This window comes from Myodes glareolus, chromosome 18 (genome assembly GCF_982192425.1).
Source record: "Myodes glareolus chromosome 18, mMyoGla1.1, whole genome shotgun sequence".
NCBI lineage: Eukaryota > Metazoa > Chordata > Mammalia > Rodentia > Cricetidae > Myodes > Myodes glareolus.
The window spans coordinates 68,167,612-68,187,918 of record NC_142043.1 but is presented as its reverse complement, the minus strand read 5'-3'; the positions used below and the strand labels follow the sequence as shown (position 1 = coordinate 68,187,918).

Here is a 20,307-nt window from a genome sequence, read left to right as displayed (position 1 = left end):
ACAGCCAGAGCTATGGAGAGAGATTCTATTTAAAAAAAAAAAACCCAAATAAATGAAATAAAAACTGACATTTATTTATTTATATAGGGTGTGTTGTGGTGTGGGGGTGCCACAGTGCACATGTACATGTGCCAGAGTACAACTTTCTGAAAGTGGGTCTTCCTTCCACTGTGTTGTGGGTGCTCAAGCATTTCTCGACATTAACCCTGGTGTGTATGGCTACCCTTCTCTGATAGCTTCCAGGGCTGCTGTAAAAAGCCACCATGAACTGAGTCAGCTGAGACTATCCTCTCTCAGTTCAGGAGGTCTGAAGTCCAGACATAAGCAGGGCCGTGTCCATTCTCGAGCTCTTAAGTTCAGTCCTTCCATCTCTGCATGGCCAGCTTCCTTCTGGGTGTCTCTGAATGACCCTCTCCATGTGATAAAGTCAGTCACTGGATTAAGAGATCACATTAATCAAACATGCCCTCATCTTAATTATATTACATCTGCCAGGACCCTATTTCCACCTCAGGTCACCCTCAGTTTCTAGAGAGACCAGCCAGGGCCACCTGGTGAGGCTGTCTCAGAAACCAGAAACAAGGCAAAATAGAGTGCTGGCTGGTGGGCACTCTTTGGGCCCAGTGTGCTGGCTGGTGGGCACTACTCGGGCCCAGTGTGCTTGCCTCGCAGCTTCTACCCCAGTCCCACACCACATGCTCGCTGTCTCTCCTGCTGTGCTGACTTCTCCATTCTGTTTGCCCTAACCGCTTCCGCATGCCAGGACAACAGCCGCCGGGTAGATAACGTGTTGAAACTATGGATCATAGAAGCTCGAGAGCTGCCCCCCAAGAAGCGATATTACTGCGAGCTGTGCCTGGACGACATGCTGTATGCACGAACCACCTCCAAGCCCCGCTCAGCTTCAGGAGACACTGTCTTCTGGGGCGAGCATTTTGAGTTTAACAACCTGCCGGCTGTCCGGGCCCTACGGCTGCATCTATACCGTGACTCAGACAAAAAACGAAAGAAAGACAAGGCAGGCTATGTTGGCCTGGTGACTGTACCCGTGGCCACCCTGGCTGGGCGCCACTTTACAGAGCAGTGGTACCCTGTGACCTTGCCAACAGGCAGTGGGGGCTCTGGGGGTATGGGCTCGGGAGGAGGAGGGGGGTCTGGGGGTGGCTCGGGGGGCAAGGGGAAAGGAGGCTGCCCTGCTGTAAGGCTGAAAGCCCGCTACCAGACAATGAGCATCCTGCCCATGGAGCTGTACAAGGAGTTTGCAGAGTATGTGACCAACCACTACCGGATGTTGTGTGCAGTCCTGGAGCCCGCCCTGAATGTCAAGGGCAAGGAGGAGGTTGCCAGTGCACTGGTTCACATACTGCAGAGTACAGGCAAGGCCAAGGTGAGTACTCTGCCCCCAGGGAAAGATGATGTGAGAATGGGTGCTGGTCCGGGGGTGGTGAAGGGAGAGCAGACCCAGGAGGCTGGGCTCTGCAGAGGCTGACTTTGGGGTTTTCCTGGCCCCAGGACTTCCTTTCAGACATGGCCATGTCAGAGGTAGACCGGTTCATGGAACGGGAACACCTCATATTCCGCGAGAACACGCTCGCCACTAAAGCCATAGAAGAGTATATGAGACTGATTGGTCAGAAATACCTCAAGGATGCCATTGGTATGGCCCACCATCAGGCCTTGTTCCTGAACCTCCTCATGCCCACCCCATCACTCCTAAACCTGGCCACCCCAGACCCCATATTCACCCTTCCTCGGAGCCCCAGGACCCCAGCCTCCAACCATCTGATTCTGCCATTCCTTCAACCCAGGGAGCCCCCCCCCCCCGGTCCCTGCCCTTGGAAAGTGTGACCGCTCCCTGTCGTACCCCCTTTCCCAGGGGAGTTCATCCGTGCCCTGTACGAGTCTGAGGAAAACTGTGAAGTGGACCCCATCAAGTGCACAGCGTCCAGTCTGGCAGAGCACCAGGCCAACCTGCGGATGTGCTGTGAGTTGGCCCTGTGCAAGGTGGTCAACTCCCATTGGTGAGACTGGGAACGCTGGGCTGGGGGGCCAGGGTCGGGCAGTTGTGTGTTCATCTGTTCATCCATCTGTCCATCCTCAGAGGACTGAGCATCAGTACGGGCAAAGCATTCTGGGGTGTTGTAGAGCAGAGAGGTGAACGAGGCATGGTCCCTGACTTCAGAGGGCCTCCAGCCAAAATAAGTAGGGACATGAGATGTCCAAAAAGCCACAGAACCATTATAATGTGTGTTCAGGGAGGGTCCCTTGTGCAGCATCCAGTCAGAGAAGGCAAAGCTGTGACAAAATCACACACGAAAAGTGTCCAGGACTAGGTTTTGAAGACTGGGGACAGGTGCTGGCATCTACACACAGTAGGCTGATGACATTTTCCAGGGCTGTGAGATAACACACAGGATATGAGAAGGTGTGGGAGCCTTTCAGGAGATGGCTGGTAACTGGAACAGGCTTAGAAGAGCTGTGGCTATAGTGGAGGCCATAGGAAAGCGGTGTGCTTGGGGAAGAGTGAGACTCTGCAAAGCCTTAGATTCAGGAGTTGCAGTTATCCGAATGTTTTGGAGTGTCTGTTGGTACCAGGAAGTAGCATGATTGAGACTGGCCCATGAGTCAAGTGAGCCATATGGGAAGGGAAAGAAAGAAGTCCAGACCATTGGTGCTATGGTTGATGGGCAGGAGTGAAAACCAGACCTTGAATCAGGGTGGAGTCAGAAGGCTGAGAAAGAGACTGCTTAGGGTCCTCTACAGAAAGGATCAGCACTTGTCATCTGAGGGTTGTGTAGGGAGTCAGGATGACTTAGAGGGCATGAGACCCACAGCCTCATTGACAGAACCAGGGAAGTCAAAGGGAGCCAGCTGGCAGTGTGGGGGCGATAGTGAGCTCTATTTTACACTAGTCAAGTTTAAGGTGTCAGTGGGACATTGAAGTGGCACTGGGAGGCGGGGAAGAATGAGCTGAGCCATTCCAGGGACTGGGGATCATGCCTGGGGCACATCCATCCCCATTTCCCTGGAATCCAGAAGAGTTGGGGGGTCCGAGCTCCCTGTACCTCAAGTGACCCTCCATCTCTCTCCCATCTCTGTCTCTTCCCCGGTGTCTGTTTTTCTTCTCCTCCTCTCCTTGTCTCTCTCACACACCCCTCCGTCTTTCTCCCATGTGTCTCTCTCTCCTCACCCTCTCTCCCTCTCCATTTCTCTCTTCAGAATCTGTGCCCTCTACCATGGCCCTCTTCTTCAGCAGCCTCCTGTCTTTCTCCTGCAGTCCCTCCCTCCTGGTCTCTCTCACCTGTCTCCACACCCTCACCTCCTACCACCCCCTCAGCATGTTCCCTGGAAGCTGAGGGTCTCTGGGGCTCAGTCCCGGTCTCTCTTTCTCTCTCTCTCTCTCTGTCTCCCCACCCCTTCCCCCCAGCGTGTTCCCGAGGGAGCTGAAGGAGGTGTTTGCATCTTGGCGGTTGCGTTGTGCAGAGCGGGGCCGGGAGGACATTGCCGACAGGCTGATCAGCGCCTCGCTCTTCCTGCGCTTCCTCTGCCCAGCCATCATGTCGCCCAGTCTGTTTGGGCTTATGCAGGAGTACCCAGATGAGCAGACCTCACGAACCCTCACCCTCATCGCCAAGGTCATCCAGAACCTGGCCAACTTTTCCAAGTGAGGGAAACCTGAGGAAGGGTGGGGAAGAGCTATGCTTCTGGAAGGGTCTCCTGAGTCACCAGAGCATCTGTGCCTTTGAGCAGGTTTACCTCAAAGGAGGACTTCCTAGGCTTCATGAATGAGTTTCTGGAACTGGAGTGGGGCTCCATGCAGCAGTTCTTGTACGAGATATCCAACCTGGACACACTGACCAACAGCAGCAGTTTTGAGGGCTACATAGACTTGGGCCGCGAGCTCTCCACACTTCATGCCCTGCTCTGGGAGGTGCTGCCCCAGCTCAGCAAGGTTAGTGGCTGTCTCCTCTATCCTGCCCCCAGGCGCTTTCCTCTCTGCATAGAGCTGTTCCTGGAAACGCCACCACCACCATCTCCAGCACACTTCACACAACCTCTGCCTGTGCCCTCTGAGGCCCTTTTAGAACTGGACATTTACTCATCAGGTGACAGCCTTGTCCTTCCAGGAAGCCCTCCTGAAGCTGGGTCCACTGCCCCGGCTCCTCAATGACATCAGCACAGCCCTGAGGAACCCTAACATCCAAAGGCAGCCGAGCCGCCAGAGTGAACGGACTCGGCCTCAGCCCGTGGTGCTGCGAGGACCATCAGCCGAGATGCAGGGCTACATGATGCGGGACCTCAATAGGTGAGCACCCTGCTCCTTCTCTGCTGTGCTCTGGGAGCCTGATCGCTCCTGGATGCTTCTTGCGGGGCCCTAGATGCATCTCTCTAGACTTCAGAAGGGAAGCTGCAAGTTCTTAGGAACAGTGGTGAGGGTACAGGCAGTGGGAGGCTGAGAACTCTTTAGGGCCAGAGAGAGAGAAATGTATACCGAGCCAGAAATACTGCGGCTCCTCAGCTCCAGGCTTAGCTGAAGCCAAAGGGACTCTGCTGCAGCTGACTTGCTTTGTCCCTCTGCCAGCCCATGCTCCTGTAGGCTGCAGTTCAGCCATGTGGTACCAAAATACTCAGGTGTCTCTACGTGACCTAACAACCCCTGCCCCAGAGAACTCCCCATGACCCAGCATCCAGAGAAGCAGCAGCTAGAGCTGAGTGGGCCCCGGAGCCTGGCATTCAGTTTGATGGGGGCGGGGCTGGGCCTCAGCTACTGTCCTTCATCTTGTGACTGCTCTGCTATTCCTCACCCGTGTCTCCATCTGTGACACCACACCGTCCCGCCATCCTCCCATCATCTCCACCTCTCTCCTTCTCCTGTCTGCTTGCCCCTTTGCATCTCTCTCCAGCTCCATCGACCTTCAGTCCTTCATGGCTCGAGGCCTCAACAGGTGAGGGCTCTTCTGTCCTCCCCACCCTCCTGTCCTGCTGCTTCTCCCACCTCTGCTCCTCTCCTCCTCAGTGCACCTCATCTCCTCCATGCCTGCCCAGACCAGCCCTCATTCCTCTCTTGCTGCCCCCACCTCCTTTTCCAGGCCTTACCCCTTTCCTAGGCCTGTCCTTTCCCTTCTCCAGCTTCCCCTCCCATCCTCCCTGCCTGCCTCTTTAGAGCTGCTACCACCAGCGCTCAGCCCTTCCCTGTGGGTCCCACTTCTCACCAGACCACAGGCTCGGGAGCCAGTAGTCCTAGCCTTACTTCTACCTGTGTGTGCCTTCCCTTCCAACAGCTCTATGGACATGGCTCGCCTCCCCTCCCCAACCAAGGAAAAGCCACCACCACCACCACCCGGTGGGGGTAAAGACCTGTTCTATGTGAGCCGGCCACCACTGGCCCGGTCATCCCCAGCATATTGCACAAGCAGCTCGGACATCACAGAGCCAGAGCAGAAGATGCTAAGTGTCAACAAGAGCGTATCCATGCTGGACCTTCAGGGTGATGGGCCTGGGGGCCGCCTTAACAGTAGTAGTGTTTCCAACCTGGCAGCTGTTGGGGACCTGCTGCACTCAAGCCAGGCCTCATTGACAGCAGCCTTAGGGCTGCGGCCTGCACCTGCCGGGCGCCTCTCCCAAGGGAGTGGCTCTTCCATCACAGCAGCCGGCATGCGCCTTAGCCAGATGGGTGTCACCACGGATGGTGTCCCTGCCCAGCAACTGCGCATTCCCCTCTCCTTCCAGAACCCTCTCTTCCACATGGCTGCTGATGGGCCAGGGCCCCCAGGGGGCCACGGAGGGGGCAGTGGTCATGGTCCACCTTCCTCACATCACCACCACCACCACCATCACCACCATCGAGGTGGAGAGCCCCCAGGAGACACCTTTGCCCCATTCCATGGCTATAGCAAGAGCGAGGACCTCTCTTCAGGGGTCCCTAAGCCCCCTGCTGCCTCCATCCTTCACAGCCACAGCTACAGTGATGAGTTTGGACCCTCTGGTACTGATTTCACCCGTCGGCAGCTCTCACTTCAGGACAACCTTCAGCACATGCTGTCCCCTCCCCAGATCACCATCGGTCCCCAGAGGCCAGCTCCCTCAGGGCCCGGAGGTGGGAGTGGTGGGGGCAGTGGTGGGGGTGGTGGGAGCCAGCCACCTCCTTTGCAGAGGGGGAAGTCTCAGCAGTTGACAGTGAGTGCTGCCCAGAAACCCCGGCCATCCAGCGGGAACCTACTGCAGTCCCCGGAGCCAAGTTATGGTCCTGCCCGTCCACGGCAACAGAGCCTCAGCAAAGAGGGCAGCATTGGGGGCAGCGGGGGCAGCGGTGGCGGAGGGGGTGGGGGGCTCAAGCCCTCCATCACGAAGCAGGTAGGTGAGGGTAAGGGGGAGGTAGGGTGGGTGGAGAGCAGCAAGGGAATGAAATGGGGGTTGGAATAGTGGGTGTTACAATTTTCTCACCTTCTCTGTTCTTTAAACAAATAAGTGGCATTTGGCCTGTATTCTCAGCAGTCAGGAGGCTAGGTACTGATACCGTGTCTCTAAACAAAAAGCTTACAAGCATGAGAGGGCCTCAGCAGTGTCCTGTGAGCTGTCCAGGTACTAAGGATGTAGATGATCAGTGGAGGACCCGACCCTCAGCACTCACTCCCAAGGGAGGCAGGATCAGTTACCCCATTAGTGCTCAGGGCAGAAGGAAAAAGGCAGGTACAGGTCTGGGTTGTACTTCTGTTTTCTTCCTCTGAGCACACCCTCCCTTTCCCACCTTCCTGCTCTCTGCCCTGCCTTGCTTATCTCAGCATTCCCAGACTCCATCCACGCTGAACCCCACAATGCCGGCTTCGGAGCGGACGGTCGCCTGGGTCTCCAATATGCCCCACCTGTCAGCTGACATCGAGAGTGCACACATCGAGCGGGAAGAGTACAAGCTCAAGGAGTACTCAAAATCAATGGATGAGAGCCGCCTGGACAGGGTACGCTGGCCTTGCCCTCTCAGTCCTGTTCCTCCTTTTTCATGCCAAGGAAGGCCTTTAGTCCTTCCAAGGGAAAAAGACCCATGCTCAGTTAGTTGGGGAAAAAGGAAAGATAGGCAGACCTCTTTTCTAGTCTGTTAGGTCCTTATGTATCAGTCTGTTTGTGGGTTACATACACTGTAGACTGGAGAGAACTGGTCTGTCTAACTGAAGGAGTAGGGCATGTAGGAAGAACACCACCCAAGCTAGACCTCGTAGCACAGGTCTGCCGACGGTTACTTAGAAGCTACAGCAAGAGATGTCAAGTTCAAGGCCAGCTTGGGCAACTTTATGATATGATACCCTATCTCAAAATAAATAGTAAAAAGTAAGCCGGGCAGTTTGGTGGCCTTTAATCTTAGCACTCAGAAAGCAGAGGCAGGTGCATCTCTGAGAGTTTGAGGCCAGCCTGGTCTACAGAGTGAGTACCAGGACAGGTTCCAAAGTTACAGATAAACCATAAAAAAAGAAAGCTGTGGAATACAGTTAGTAGTGAAATGTCTGCCTAGAGTGTATGAAACCCTGGTTATCAACAAGTCTACTCCTTCCCAAGGCAACATCCTAGGCCATGGATTCCTCTCTCCTGTGTGTCTAGAATGGAACTGCTTAGGTATGGACCTTCACAGGGTGGTAAAGCTTCTCAGATTGCCTTTCTTGTCCTTGCTTCAAAGGTGGAATCCTGGGAGGAAGGATCAGGCCTAGCACTAGACACCAGAGCTGGGAACATAACACTGCCTGAGCTAGTGGCTACCTATATGACACATGTTATTGTTGTAGTTCAGGAACTAAAATCTTAGAGTTATTTAACTTTTAAATAGCTATGTGTAAGTGAAGCTTTGGATTTGATCCCTAACACTGAAAATAATAAAACCAAAGAATTACATGTGACAATTACATTAAGCAATGGGAAAATGAAGTAACTGGTCTGAGCTCCTCTGACCCTGGAAACCCAGACTCATATGAATAGCAACATTTCCAGCCTGGGGTCCCCTTGGTCTCCTGTCTGCAAGAAAGGCAGGCCTAAGGAGGGAGTCACATATGAGACAGCCTGCCCTCACTCCCTGCCATGTCCTTAATCTTGGTTTGGAAATACAGTTCCTTTTTTTTTTTTTAATTTCTAGATAATGCTTCTCAAAGACTGTCCAGTAGTCTTTCCAGGGTGCCCTATGGGCCCCCCATAACCCCCATGCATGTGTGAGGTCATGGCACACTTCTAAGATGTGGGACTTGGACCTTGTTGCATCTTGAGGAAGCCTCAGTTATCACATCAGGGCTTTCTTAAAAGCAGATTAAGTATGTTCAACAGGCAGAGAAAGGATTGGGTGCTCCTTGTGTCATGACTGAACAGACGGGGATGGGAGCAGGCTGGTAAAACCAGGGCAGGGTGCCCTCACAGTGCGGGGTCCTGTGCCCGGCGGGCAGGTGAAGGAGTACGAGGAGGAGATCCACTCACTGAAGGAGAGGCTGCACATGTCCAACCGGAAGCTGGAAGAGTATGAGCGGAGGCTGCTGTCGCAGGAGGAGCAGACAAGCAAGATCCTGATGCAATATCAAGCCCGCCTGGAGCAGAGTGAGAAGCGCCTGCGGCAGCAGCAAGTGGAAAAGGACTCACAGATCAAGAGCATCATTGGCAGGTGAGGGGCGGCCCGGGGAGGGGTGGGAAGGGGCTGAGGCTGGAGGGAGACGGACGTGGGAAAGCCTGCTTAAGACGTGGAACAATCCCTTGCCAAGCCCCAACACTGCTTACACACTAACTTCTGAAGTCCGGGGGAAAACACCAATTACTGTCTAACATCACTGTCTGGACTTAGTTTAGGCCTAGACTCCCTGTCCATTTTTCTTAATCCCACTGTGAGGTTCACCACAAAGCTAAGCAGTGATCCTTAGCCACAGGAGCCCTTAATCATTCCCATGTTCCTGAGCAGAGCTCCTTCTCCAGCTGTGGGAAGGGGTTCCGTGAGAAATGGGCTTTCAGCTTGTTACTCCTCCAAAGGAGCAGCCTTATGTTATTTATATGGAGGCCACTATAGCCAGAGCAGCTGCACTCTGATCTGCTGCGGATGCTGTTTTTGAGTGAGACTTAATTAGAAGAAAATGGTTACTCCACTGAAGCCATGGCTAGGACTGAGGAACAGTGGTTGGTTACAATGGCCTAGGGCACAGGAGGGATGGCTGAGCTGCAGATCTCTGTGACACAGACATCTGGCTGGGCATAGCTGTGCACACCTTTAATCCAAGCTTTCCAATGGATCTCTGTGAGTGTGAGGCCAACCTGGTCTCTACATAGAGAGTTCCAGGACAGCCTGGTCTACATAGAGAAACCCTGTCTCAAAAAACAAACAAAATGACACAAATCTAACCTCAGGATTCAGGAGTACCCATGTCCGTAATCCCAGCATTTAGGAGACAGAGGCAGGAGGATAACCTTGGCTACATAGTGCATTCTAGGCTTACTTGACTACAGTGTGAAACTCGTTTGAAAAAAACAATAGGGAGAGGTCAAATCTACTTTTAGGATTGGAGAAGTGACTAAGTAAAGAGGAAATGTTGCTCTTCCAGAGGATCTGAGTTAAATTTCTATCACCCACATTTGGTGGCTCCTAACTACCTAAAAATTCAGCTCCAGGGGCACCTGCAGTCATATGCACACACTCACGCAGATACATAGAAATAACAGAAATAGGTCGGGCAGTGGTGGCACAGACCTTTAATCCTAGCATGGAAGGAAGCAGGATCTCTGTGAGACCTGAGACCAGTCTGCCAGTCTGGCCTACATAGTGACCAGGATAGCCAGGGCTACACAGAAAAACCCTGTCTTGTAAAACCAAAAAAAAAAAAAAAAGAAAGAAAAAAAAAAGTAATAATAATAAATAATAACAGTAGAAATAAGCTGGATAGGCTGGGCAGTGGTGGCGCACGCCTTTAATCCCAGCACTCGGGAAGCAGAGGCAGGCGAATCTCTGTGAGTTCGAGGCCAACCTGGTCTACAAGAGCTAGTTCCAGGACAGGCTCCAAGGCTACAGAGAAACCCTATCTCAAAAAACAAACAAAAAAAAAAAAAAAAAAGAAAGAAAAGAAAAGAAATAAGCTGGGTATGGTGGTGTATGCCTTTAATTCTATACCTGGTGAGGCAGAAGCAGGCAGATCTCTGAGTTTAAAATTAGTTTCGGGCCAGTGAAAGCTACATAGTGAGGCGGTCCAAGAAACCAATAAATAAATGAATGAATAAATAAGTAGAAAAAAGTCCTTTAAAAGTCCCTCAGAAAGCAGGCATGAGGACTCCTGGGAGGAAGTGGAAAGCAAGGTTCCTGCGTGGCAGAGCATCTTCTGGGTCAAGAACTCTGCAAGGAGGGGAAACTGTCCAAGGCTCTTCCAGAGTTGCAAGGGTTCCCCAGGGTACTACAGGTGGGCTCTGAGCCCGTGCCCGCCACTAACCCCACTGAAGCCCGTCCCTTCAGGCTGATGCTGGTGGAGGAGGAGCTGCGTCGGGACCACCCCGCCATGGCTGAGCCGCTGCCTGAACCCAAGAAGAGGCTGCTCGACGCTCAGGTGGAAATTACAATGTCATTTATCTTCTCCGTGTCCCATCCCCATCCATCCCACTGTCTCTGTGCACTCACTGCACCAGCCACCCTGGCCCCACCACCATCTGTCTCCCGTGGTCCTGTCTGTCTACTGGCTGCTTCCTTGCAGCACCTCGTGATCATCTGCATCCCATTGTCTGCGCCTTTGTCACTCCCATGCCTTCCTGTCTTGTCTTCCCACTCTTGCCTGCATCCTAGGGCCTTCCACTAGAGCTTCAGCCTCTCAGCTCCCATCTTCTCCAATGCCCTTGAACTTGTACCTCTTACTAGCCCACTCCTGTCTGCTTCCTCAGCTCTTCTTCATCCAGGAAGGCTGAAGTTTTTACTGATAGAATGGAACATAGATAATCTGAGCTGTAGTTTCTCCAAGCTCTGGGTACCCTAGAGACTCAGGGTTCTCTTGACTCCCCATTCTGACTCTTTAGTAGATCCTATGTAGTTTCTTGCTCCTGACTCTTCAGATCATAAGGCCTCTCCCAGAAGCCCCTTTCCATAGTTCAAATTCTGCTTGCCTTTGGCCTCTGGTGTCCCTGTCACCACACTCTCTGCTCAGCTGCCAGCTTCCAGGCCCTCCGCACCCTTGCCCCTGCTCTTTCCTATTCATATTCCTCCTCCCTCTGCTCTGACCACCAGGACTCACTGCTCCTCCCCAACTAAGCCTCCTGACCCCATGACCCCACTCTCTCCCCCTGCAGCTCCTCATCAGGTAATTCTCCTGGTTCCGCTTTGACCACGGGCGGAGGACACTGGGGGAGGTGACTCCGGACCACTGCAGGTTGGTGGTGAAGCCCACCCCTCCCAACTCTCTGCAGCCTCTCCCCCCTCACTGCTGCCCACTACACCCAGAGATCCTCCACAGACCCCACCCTCCTGACACTTTCTGCACAGACAGACCCCTTCCCAAGGTACAGCCAGAGTGCACCTGTGGACACCCCCACACCCTTTGACGCCTTAGCAGTACCAAATTTGACCCTTACAAAGATCAAGCACATTTACAGTTTCCTTGGTTCTCTCCACACTGGCCCCACCAGCCACCTCCTGACACCATCCTCCCTTTCCTCTACCTATCCAGTGTCTGTCTGTCACCCCCCATTTCACCAGAGCGTCCTTGGGAGTTGGGCCGTTGGTGTGGGTGTAACAGGGTGGAGGGATATTGGGTTGGGGCCAGGCTAGGGGGCTGTACTGACTCCACATCAGGTAGGTGGGGTCTGCTCGGTCCTTCTTGATTCCTCCCCTCCCGCTCTCTCCCTTTGCTCTCCCTGCTCTTGTAAGGCAGAAGGCAGAATGGGAGCAGGTAGTTAATTTAGGGCGACACTAAGGGACCCTGGGAGATGCTGCTGAGATGTCCTGACATGTCAACAAGGTGGATGGCATATAACAGGCAGGAGTCCTGGACAGATGTCAGGCTGGGCATTTTCATGTGGCCTGTTACAGAAGTGAGGAGAAACAGCTTCCTAGAATGTATTCAAGGGCTCAGTAGCCATTTGTGGTCCCAGGCAGGGACACTAGGAACAGCATGTTAAAGAACCTCTCTTGTCAGAGCTTAAGTTCCTGAGTTGCTAATGCCACTCATTTTCCCTCTCCTGCGGCCCAGTAGCCTTTAGGACACACAATCCTACTGAGAAGCCAGTAACCGGGAAGCTGTCGGGCACACCTCAGTCCTGAGACGCACTCCTGTGGGACTCATTTGTGGTGGGCAGTGGCTCCTCTCTGTCAAAGTCGTTAGTGATCTGTAGACACTGAAAGACGCCAGGGAACCTCACCATTTAAAGGACTCCAGCAGTGAATTCTTTGTAAAATGAATAATGGGATCCTAACTTATCCAGTTTCTAAATGTGAGTCCATGAGGGCGTAGGGGGCATGCCCATGTGTCGTCATGAGCAGAGTGGGGGCATCTGAGGGTTCCTTCCCTGTTCTCTCCCTGCCTGCCCGTGAGATCCCCATAGCCATGAGCACAGCTTTGACTAAAGTTATATTCTGAGTGGCCCTGACCAGGTGAGTCTTTGGTTCTGGTATAGAGGACAACTGACCTTGGAAACCGTCATTTCCTGTATCCTTTGGAGACAGGGTCAGATACAGGTAGCTACACGCTGCCCTACCTAAAGTCTGTGGCAGACAGTAACTTGTGTATTTGTTCCAAACCATTTGTAGGGTTTGGTCCCACTGCAGCCCAGCTAGGAAAAATAAAAATTAGTTTTGAGCTAGATTTTTAAAAGCCAACTAAGTATCCAGGAGTTTGGAGACCCAGGTGGTCTTCTCCCAGCAGAGGCACAGAAGGGTGGGTTGAGGGCAGGAACCAGGAAATGGGTCTTAGAGCCACCCAATGTTCTGAAAATAGATACAGGGGTGGCACAGGGTCTGCTGCTCAAGCCGGAAGCCCGCGGAGAGGAGCTGGAAAGGAGGAGGGTGGGAAGGAGTGGAGCTGCTATGTGACGTTTCTTAACCAGGGGTTCTCCACCTGTGGGGCGTGACCCCACATGACCCCTTCACGGGTCATACATCAGATATTTATAATTCATAACAGCAGCAAAATTAGTTATGACGTAGCAACATTAGTAATTTTATGGTTGGGGCCACCACATCATAAGGAACTGATAGGAAGGCTGAGAGACACTGCTCTAGACCCTTGTCATTCCTGCCGGCGTGAGGAGCTCCCGACCACTTCCCTGAACCCTCTCTAATTGGGGATGCTCTGTTTGAGAGGTCCACTCTGAGTAGCTGGCAGAACTGAGTGACAGTTGTCTGTTTAGTGAAGTGCCTGTCTTCAGAACACAGTAAGTAGAACCCTAAAGAAGGCCCTGCGCTGGCCTCAGGAGCACAGCTGAAGTCCAGCTGCTGCTGTAGCCAGGGCTCCGCCCACAGACACATTCCCAGGACTGCTCAGCTCACCCTTTCTTCTCAGATAAAGGAAAACTCAATACCTGGTTTTGTTCAAATTATGAGCAAACTTGCAAATCTGTAGGGGTTTGGACTAATGAGGTTTTACTGTACTGCCTCCTCTGGTTCCTCAGTGCTGAAGTTCCTGCCTGGGATGGAGGGGGCTGGGAGGGACTCCATGGAAGGGGACTTGGGGAGGAAACACAGTTCTTGAAGCAGAAGTTATGTCAGAGGGAAGGTGAGAGCTAGTTGCTTTTGAGCTGGTTTTCTGGTGTGAGCTCTCTCCCAGATCCCCCAAGACCCCTGGAGGTGCAAACAAAACTGGAGGCGGGTGGAATGGCTGTGGAGCACGCTGGCCGTGGGTGAAGAGCACTGCTTGGGGCTAGCATCCTTGCCCCGCGAAGCGTCTCAATAAGTCCGCGCTCTCCTCTTTGGTGTCTTGCAGGAGAGGCAGCTTCCCCCCTTGGGTCCAACAAACCCGCGTGTGACGCTGGCCCCACCTTGGAACGGCCTGGCCCCTCCAGCCCCACCCCCCCCACCCCGGCTGCAGATCACAGAGAACGGCGAGTTCCGAAACACCGCAGACCACTAGCCCACCCAGCATCACAGACCTCCTTCCTTGTGCACCCCACCCCGGAACATCACCAACCACCAGGACTGGACGTCACCGAGGGACAGCAGGATTGCCTCCCTTAATGCCTCCTTGAGGCACCCATCCGCCACCTCCACTGCACCATTTCTAGGAGGGAGAGTGGGACCCTTAGCTGCCCTCTTTCACCCCCAGGGACCTTCACCCCAGGACACCGCCTACCCCACCAACCCCTTCACTCCGGGGTGCTATCCCCACCCTCTGCCTCATAGTTCCCCTGAGCACTGGGGGACAGACCCTCACCCCCACACTGGGGGTGTGGCACCTCCAAACTTTCAACTTCAGGGTGATTTTTTTAGCAGTAACCAGAGCTGACAATCTAACTCCCCTCCACCACCCCATTTTGGCCTCCCCTGTCCCCCTTGTAATGGGGAGGGGACCCCAGGTGAAGGGGCCCTATTACCCCTTGATTTCTCAGGAGCGTCTGGGGGGGCTCAGCACGCACAAACTCCTTCTCCTCTTTCCACTCTTACATTTACTCTCCCCACCCAGAACCCAGATGGGGTGGAGGGGGCCACCGGGGCAGGGAGGGGGCGGCAAGGGGGGAATGGGAGTTGCCTCCCCTTCTTCCCACACCTGATCTGCTCTTGGCTGGTCCCAGAGCGGGGTGAGGGGGCTTATGCCCTCCCCTCCCCCAGTGTGTTGGGTGGGGTGGAACTGAGGTTCGGATGAAGGGTTAGGGTTTAGGGGCCTTGTGTGTTGGGTTGTGGAGGACAGACCAGCTGATCTGCCCTACCCTGACACACAGCCAGCCCCTACCCTTGCCCTCTTTGTCTCTACTCCCATGGGGAGGGGGGAATTTACTCTAGGAAAAGCCATGTCTCTCTCCCCCAGGGTGGGGGACCTGTGTTGGAGGATGGGTGTTTGGGGGCCCCCTTCCATGACTCTGTCCCCTGGGGAGGTAGGACAGGGCTGGGTTTCCCTCTCACCCTCCCCCCTCACCCAGTCTCCCTCCCTCCCGCCAGCTCCACGATTTTTCGGTGTTTCTCTGTACATAGCTCTCTGGCGGGATAGGGGAGGTAGGATGGATGGGGTTTGGGGTGGGTAGGCCATGGAAGGGGAGAAATCCTTCCTGGGTACCCCCTCTTCTCTGACTGCTGACCCTTGCCCAGACTTGTCTCCTCACCCCTTCTTGCGTTTGGTATTGAGAATTCCTCCCAGACTCCAGACTCGACCTTTTGTATGGACAGCTCTCCTTCAGTCTTACCCTCTACACATCCACCCAGCCGGGGCCAAATTTATACTTATATAAAAGTTGTAAATATGTGAAATTTTATCCCGCGCCCTTTCCTCTGCTTACCCCACTTCAGGCCCTACCCTTTTACCTCCTTCCTTCTCTTTGGCTGTTGTAATTATCTGGGGTTTGTACTGTACATAACCGGGGTGGGGACTGGGAGGCGACCCCTCTGTACAGAGCTTCCTGGCTCCCTAGCCCGCCCCTCACTTCTCTCCCCACCCACCACCTTAAGAGTAGGGAGCTGCTCTTCTTACTCGTTTTTTTTTTGTTTGTTTGTTTACTTGTTCTCCTTACCTCCCCTGCTCCCAGCCCTGCCACACCCCCCTTTTCTCCCACTCCCATTTCCTTTTTTTCTGGAGTGTGTGGTGAAACAGAAAAATCATGTTTAATAAACGGAGATTGTTCTTTTATCGCTTGGCTGACCTTTATTTTATTTATTAGTTGGTTTTTCGAGACAGTTTCCCTGGCTGTCCGGGAACTCGCGCTGTAGACCAGGCTGGTCTCGAACTCAGAGATCATCCTGCCTCTGCCTCCCGAGTGCTGGGACTGAAGGCGTGCGCCACTTGGCCCAGCACTGGGCTGACATTTTAGTCTGAAGTCCCAAGGAGGGGGTGACAGTAACTACTTTTGGGGAGAAAGCTGCCAGCCTGCAATCAGTGCTACACTGTCCCACCCAGTCAGGAGAACAATCTACACCGCAGCGTCGTCCTGGCCGAACCTCCACTCCCGCTCGCCACTCGCCGCGAAGGCGCTGAGGCTCTCTGAAAGGGCCCAAGTGAACAGTCTTCCCAAACTCTCTCCATGCAGGGTTTAACGGCTAGGACGCGCCTCTGCGAAATGGAGGAAAGGATCAGGGTGCTCAGTGTGGGGACGCTCCAGACTTCCGATCTGGCTACCCCGCGTGCACACCGGGGACGGCAGCACCTATCTCGCGCGGCGGGAGGGAAGATCCACCCCGCGCTGCCGAACCCATCGCGCCCCTCACCGCGGCCCGGTGCCCGCGGACCGGCCGTCCACCTCCACCGCTCCTCCGACGACGCTCGGGCAGCCCGCCGGCTCCTGGCCCCGCCCCCTCTGGCCACACAGCCAATAAGAAGGAGGCTTGTAGGCTGACGTCCTCCCATTGGCTGCAGACCCGGCCCCGCCCTGCGCGCTGAGCAGCCCCGGCGTCCGGCGGAGCGGCCGTCGCTTCCGGCCGACCGGACGCCGTGGAGGCCGCGGAGTTCCGAGAAGGTCTCCCGTGCGGTGGGGGCGTGTCGGTCGTCCTGCGCGTGGCGGGAGCTCGCGGAGCCGGCCAGTGGGAGCACGGTGAGGCGGGGCGAGCGGCAGCCGAGGGCGGCCCGAGCCGGCGAGCGGGGCACAGTCCCCTCTTCGGCTTCCGCAGGGCCTGGGAGTAAACACCCTGGTTGTTGGATGTTCTATCGGTGTCCTCGGTCGGCGGGACTAATGGACAGAAACTGTCACGGGAGGATTTTCAGGCGTCTGTGGGGAGCAGCTTGAGACAGGTCTCCTGTCCCGAGCTGTCCAGTCTCTTGCCTCCGCAGCCGTCGTTAGAGTCTTGCTTTTCCCGACTCCCTGGGATTTCTCTTTCCCGAGCTGGCCATGGATGCTTCGACTCAGCCTCCTACACCCACTTCTCCGAGTTGCAGCCTAACCTCACGGACAATCCATATCGAGTTCCCTCACCATAGCTCTTCGCTGCTAGAATCCCTGAATCGCCACAGGCTGGAGGGGAAGTTCTGTGATGTGTCCCTCCTGGTTCAGGGCAGGGAAATTAGGGCTCACAAAGCAGTGCTGGCTGCCGCCTCTCCTTACTTCCATGACAAGCTGCTTTTGGGGGACGCGCCCCGACTCACCTTACCCAGTGTCATTGAGGCAGATGCCTTCGAGGGACTGCTTCAGCTCATTTATTCAGGGCGCCTCCGCCTGCCACTGGATGCTCTCCCTGCCCACCTCCTTGTAGCCAGTGGCCTGCAGATGTGGCAAGTCGTGAATCAGTGCTCAGAGATTCTTCGAGAACTGGAAACGTCAGGCGGTGGAAATTCAGGCGGCGGAGGAGCCGCCTGCCACACACTGCTTTCCACAACCCCGTCAGGAGGCTGGTGCATTCGCTCCTCCTCTTTCCAGAACCCAGCGCAGTCCTCCGCTTCCACAGAGAACTCTGCCTTCGCCGAGAGCCTCGTTGGAGGGGAGAAGAGTGAGCTGGAAGAAGTGCTACAGATTCAGGTGAAGGAGGAGGAGGAAGAGCAGGGGTCGGCAGCCCACCTCTTCCAGACTCAACCTCAGAGACTACCCGAAGAGTTTCCCCCAGCTTGTGGATCCCACCCCCTGCCTGTGTCTGCTTTCCCCAGCATGCCTCCAGAGGACCAGAGTTCAACCCTTGAGCTTCCTGCCCCTCCTGTACAGGCTTCCCATGTCATAGAGGTTGATCTGGAACCCCTTATGTCTGTAGAGAAGACATCAGAAAGTAGGACTATGCCTCGAGGAGCGAAGGAGAAGACCAGAGCTCTTTCTGAAGCAGACTCTGAGGGAAAGGGAGAGCTAAGATACTTGCTGTCCTCAGGAGGAGGAGAAACATCGGGGTCAGGAGACCCATCCTGGAAACCAGTGGACCTTCATGGGAATGAAATCATGTCTGGAGGGCCTGGAGGATCGGGACAAGCTGTGCACGGGCCTGTGAAGCTGGGAGGGACGCCGCCAGCAGATGGGAAGTGCTTTGCTTGCTTGTGTGGAAAGCGCTTTGCGGTGAAGCCCAAACGAGACAGGCACATCATGCTGACCTTCAGCCTTCGGCCCTTTGGCTGCGGAGTCTGTAATAAACGCTTCAAGTTGAAGCACCACCTCACAGAGCACATGAGGACCCACGCCAAAGCTCTGGATGCCTGTCCCCACTGCGGCCGCCGCTTTCGTGTCCATGCCTTTTACCTTCGCCACCGGGACTTGTGCAAAGGGCAGGGTTCGGGCACTGCCCACTGGACTTACAAATGACAGCTAGCGCTCTGTACCGACTTCTAGAAGTAGCCGCTGCTGCTGACGGGCTCTCACCCGTCACCACCTCAGTCCTAGATTGGGTAGTCCAGGAGGTTATATAGCTTGTGGACCCCTTGCTCTTGGGATGGGCCTCATCCTGGTGTACTTGGAAGCTCAGGTTTCTCAGTCCAGCTGTTTGTTGAACAGACTGTAGGAAAGTCATAGTTTTGACCACTCACCCTAAAGGGCCCCTCTTGTATTGGTGGCCAGTGAGGAAACCATTGACTTAGGTTGGTGAACGAAGAGTTGGAACAAAATGACCTAGTAACTTTACTTCCTCTTCACCAGGAGGTAAGGGAGCTGGTCTCCGACTAGGAATGTATTTGATTCAGAGCGCAGTAATTGTCAGACTAAGCCCCAAGCATCCCCCTCCACACACACACTGTTGGCAGTGTTCTGTTTCTATACTTCTTCCTGCTGTTTCTTTCTAGAAGCTTTCTAGGTTGTACTTTGCTTTCTCACCAGGAGACACCTCCCCAAAAGTCCTTCTAAAAATGTACTTGAACATGCAACAGGTGTGGTTGCGCACACCTTTAATCCCAACACGTGTGAGGCAGGAGCTTCGGATCTCTGTGAGCTCCAGACAAGCCTGGATAACCTAGTTATACAGCATAACAAGTTCCAAGCCAGTCGGGGCTACACAGTGAGCACTTTAACATACTGAGCATCTGTGTGAGTCTACCCCCGCCCCCGCCCCCTGCCCCCTGCCCCGCCAGAGGTTACTCCCTCAACAGCCTTTGCTCTGTCTTCCTTTGACGGACCACTGATGGCTTGCGTGTAACCACAGTGACAGATGTGACCGGTGAACTCAGGAGATGGCAGCTGACATAAATGTTCTCAGGGTAGCCCCATTGCTTGCTGAACAATGGCCCTGTTTTAGAAGGACTCAGGGTTGAGACCACACGTGGTGAATTCTGCAGAATAGCTAGCTGTTCCGAGGACGGTACTGCCTCCTCCCTCCCACCCACATCTGATGGGAAGGGAGGTGAAGGGAGAGTTAAAGTTGCTTAATTTAATTACTTTTTTTTTTTTTTTTTTAGACAGGGTTTTGTGTAGCTTTGGAGCCTGTCCTGGAACTTGCTCTGTAGTGCAGGCTGGCCTCGAACTCAGAGAGATCCACCTACCTCTGCCTCAGAGTGCTGGGATTAAAGGCGTGCGCCACCACCGCCTGGCTTAATTTCATTGCTTAATAAACTCTTGCGTGAAATCTAAATTGACAGCAGCCTGGATTGAGTGATTTATGTGGAAGAGGTGTGAGAGCAGAGCTGCAGGAGGTGAGTGAGTACGTTGGTGGAAGAATGGGATGGTTTCCCAATACAGCTGGAGAATGCTGGCTGGACCCAGGCTGCTCCGCTGCTGAGGAACCGCAGGTAAGGCACTTTACCTTTCAGAGGTCTCTGTCATGCTTTGCTTGAGACCTGTCTTACTGTCTGACCCAGCCTGGCCTCAAACTTGATCCTCCTTCCCAACCCCTTGAATACTAGGATTGCAAGTATATACCACCGTACCTGGCTTATGCCACTTTTTGAAAGGGTTTGGGTTGCGTAATATTAATGTATTTTCTGACATCTTGCATTATGCATAGTGCTGGATGATACTTTGGTTTATTCTACAGGTCTTAGAACAGGGCAGTGTGCTAACCTGATTTCCCTCCCTAGGAAAGGGTCTCAATGGATAAGAGCAGTCACTGCCCAAACCTGGCGACCTGACTTCAGATCCCAGCACCCACAGAACAAAAGCCAGGTATCGGACTGACAGGAGGCATCAGTAGGTGCCTTCTAACAAGCTTGATAACCTGAGTCTGCGGCCCAGAACCCACATGGTGGAAGGAGAGAACTACTGCAAGTCATCCACAGACCTTCACACGCATGCCATAGCACATGCTTGCACACACAAACACACAATTTTAAAAAGATTTTAAAAAATGAGATTTTT

At 54.1% G+C, this 20,307-nt stretch overlaps 2 protein-coding genes across 15 annotated transcripts in view; both read left to right on the top strand.

Annotated features, from left to right (window-relative positions):
• Syngap1 (synaptic Ras GTPase activating protein 1) overlaps window positions 1-15,752 on the top strand; it is a 30,401-nt gene extending 14,649 nt beyond the window's left edge. For 6 of the 14 annotated variants that reach the window (XM_087898408.1, XM_087898414.1, XM_087898416.1 and 3 more), the window contains 12 exons: window positions 764-1,387; window positions 1,513-1,657; window positions 1,877-2,021; window positions 3,428-3,664; window positions 3,751-3,952; window positions 4,128-4,306; window positions 4,905-4,946; window positions 5,283-6,354; window positions 6,783-6,956; window positions 8,418-8,629; window positions 10,454-10,544; window positions 13,902-15,752. In XM_087898408.1, the coding sequence (XP_087754534.1) occupies window positions 764-1,387; window positions 1,513-1,657; window positions 1,877-2,021; window positions 3,428-3,664; window positions 3,751-3,952; window positions 4,128-4,306; window positions 4,905-4,946; window positions 5,283-6,354; window positions 6,783-6,956; window positions 8,418-8,629; window positions 10,454-10,544; window positions 13,902-14,048 (3,270 nt within the window). In that variant the 3' untranslated portion in view covers window positions 14,049-15,752. Of the gene's footprint in view, window positions 1-763; window positions 1,388-1,512; window positions 1,658-1,876; window positions 2,022-3,427; window positions 3,665-3,750; window positions 3,953-4,127; window positions 4,307-4,904; window positions 4,947-5,282; window positions 6,355-6,782; window positions 6,957-8,417; window positions 8,630-10,440; window positions 10,545-11,274; window positions 11,355-12,176; window positions 12,415-13,901 lie in introns of all 14 variants that reach the window. The other 8 variants (XR_015735502.1, XR_015735501.1, XR_015735503.1 and 5 more) reach the window with 8 other exon arrangements.
• A 763-nt stretch (window positions 15,753-16,515) lies between these two features.
• Window positions 16,516-19,589, top strand: Zbtb9 (zinc finger and BTB domain containing 9). The gene has a single exon (XM_085679928.2). The coding sequence runs from the start codon at window positions 16,945-16,947 to the stop codon at window positions 18,328-18,330; it is 1,386 nt and encodes a 461-aa protein (XP_085536054.1). The 5' UTR covers window positions 16,516-16,944; the 3' UTR covers window positions 18,331-19,589.
• The last annotated feature ends 718 nt before the right edge of the window (window positions 19,590-20,307 follow it).

Bases quoted from the DNA above. Each gene is read 5' to 3' on its own strand.
- Zbtb9 (XM_085679928.2), top strand. From the start codon at position 16,945: ATGGATGCTTCGACTCAGCCTCCTACACCCACTTCTCCGAGTTGCAGC.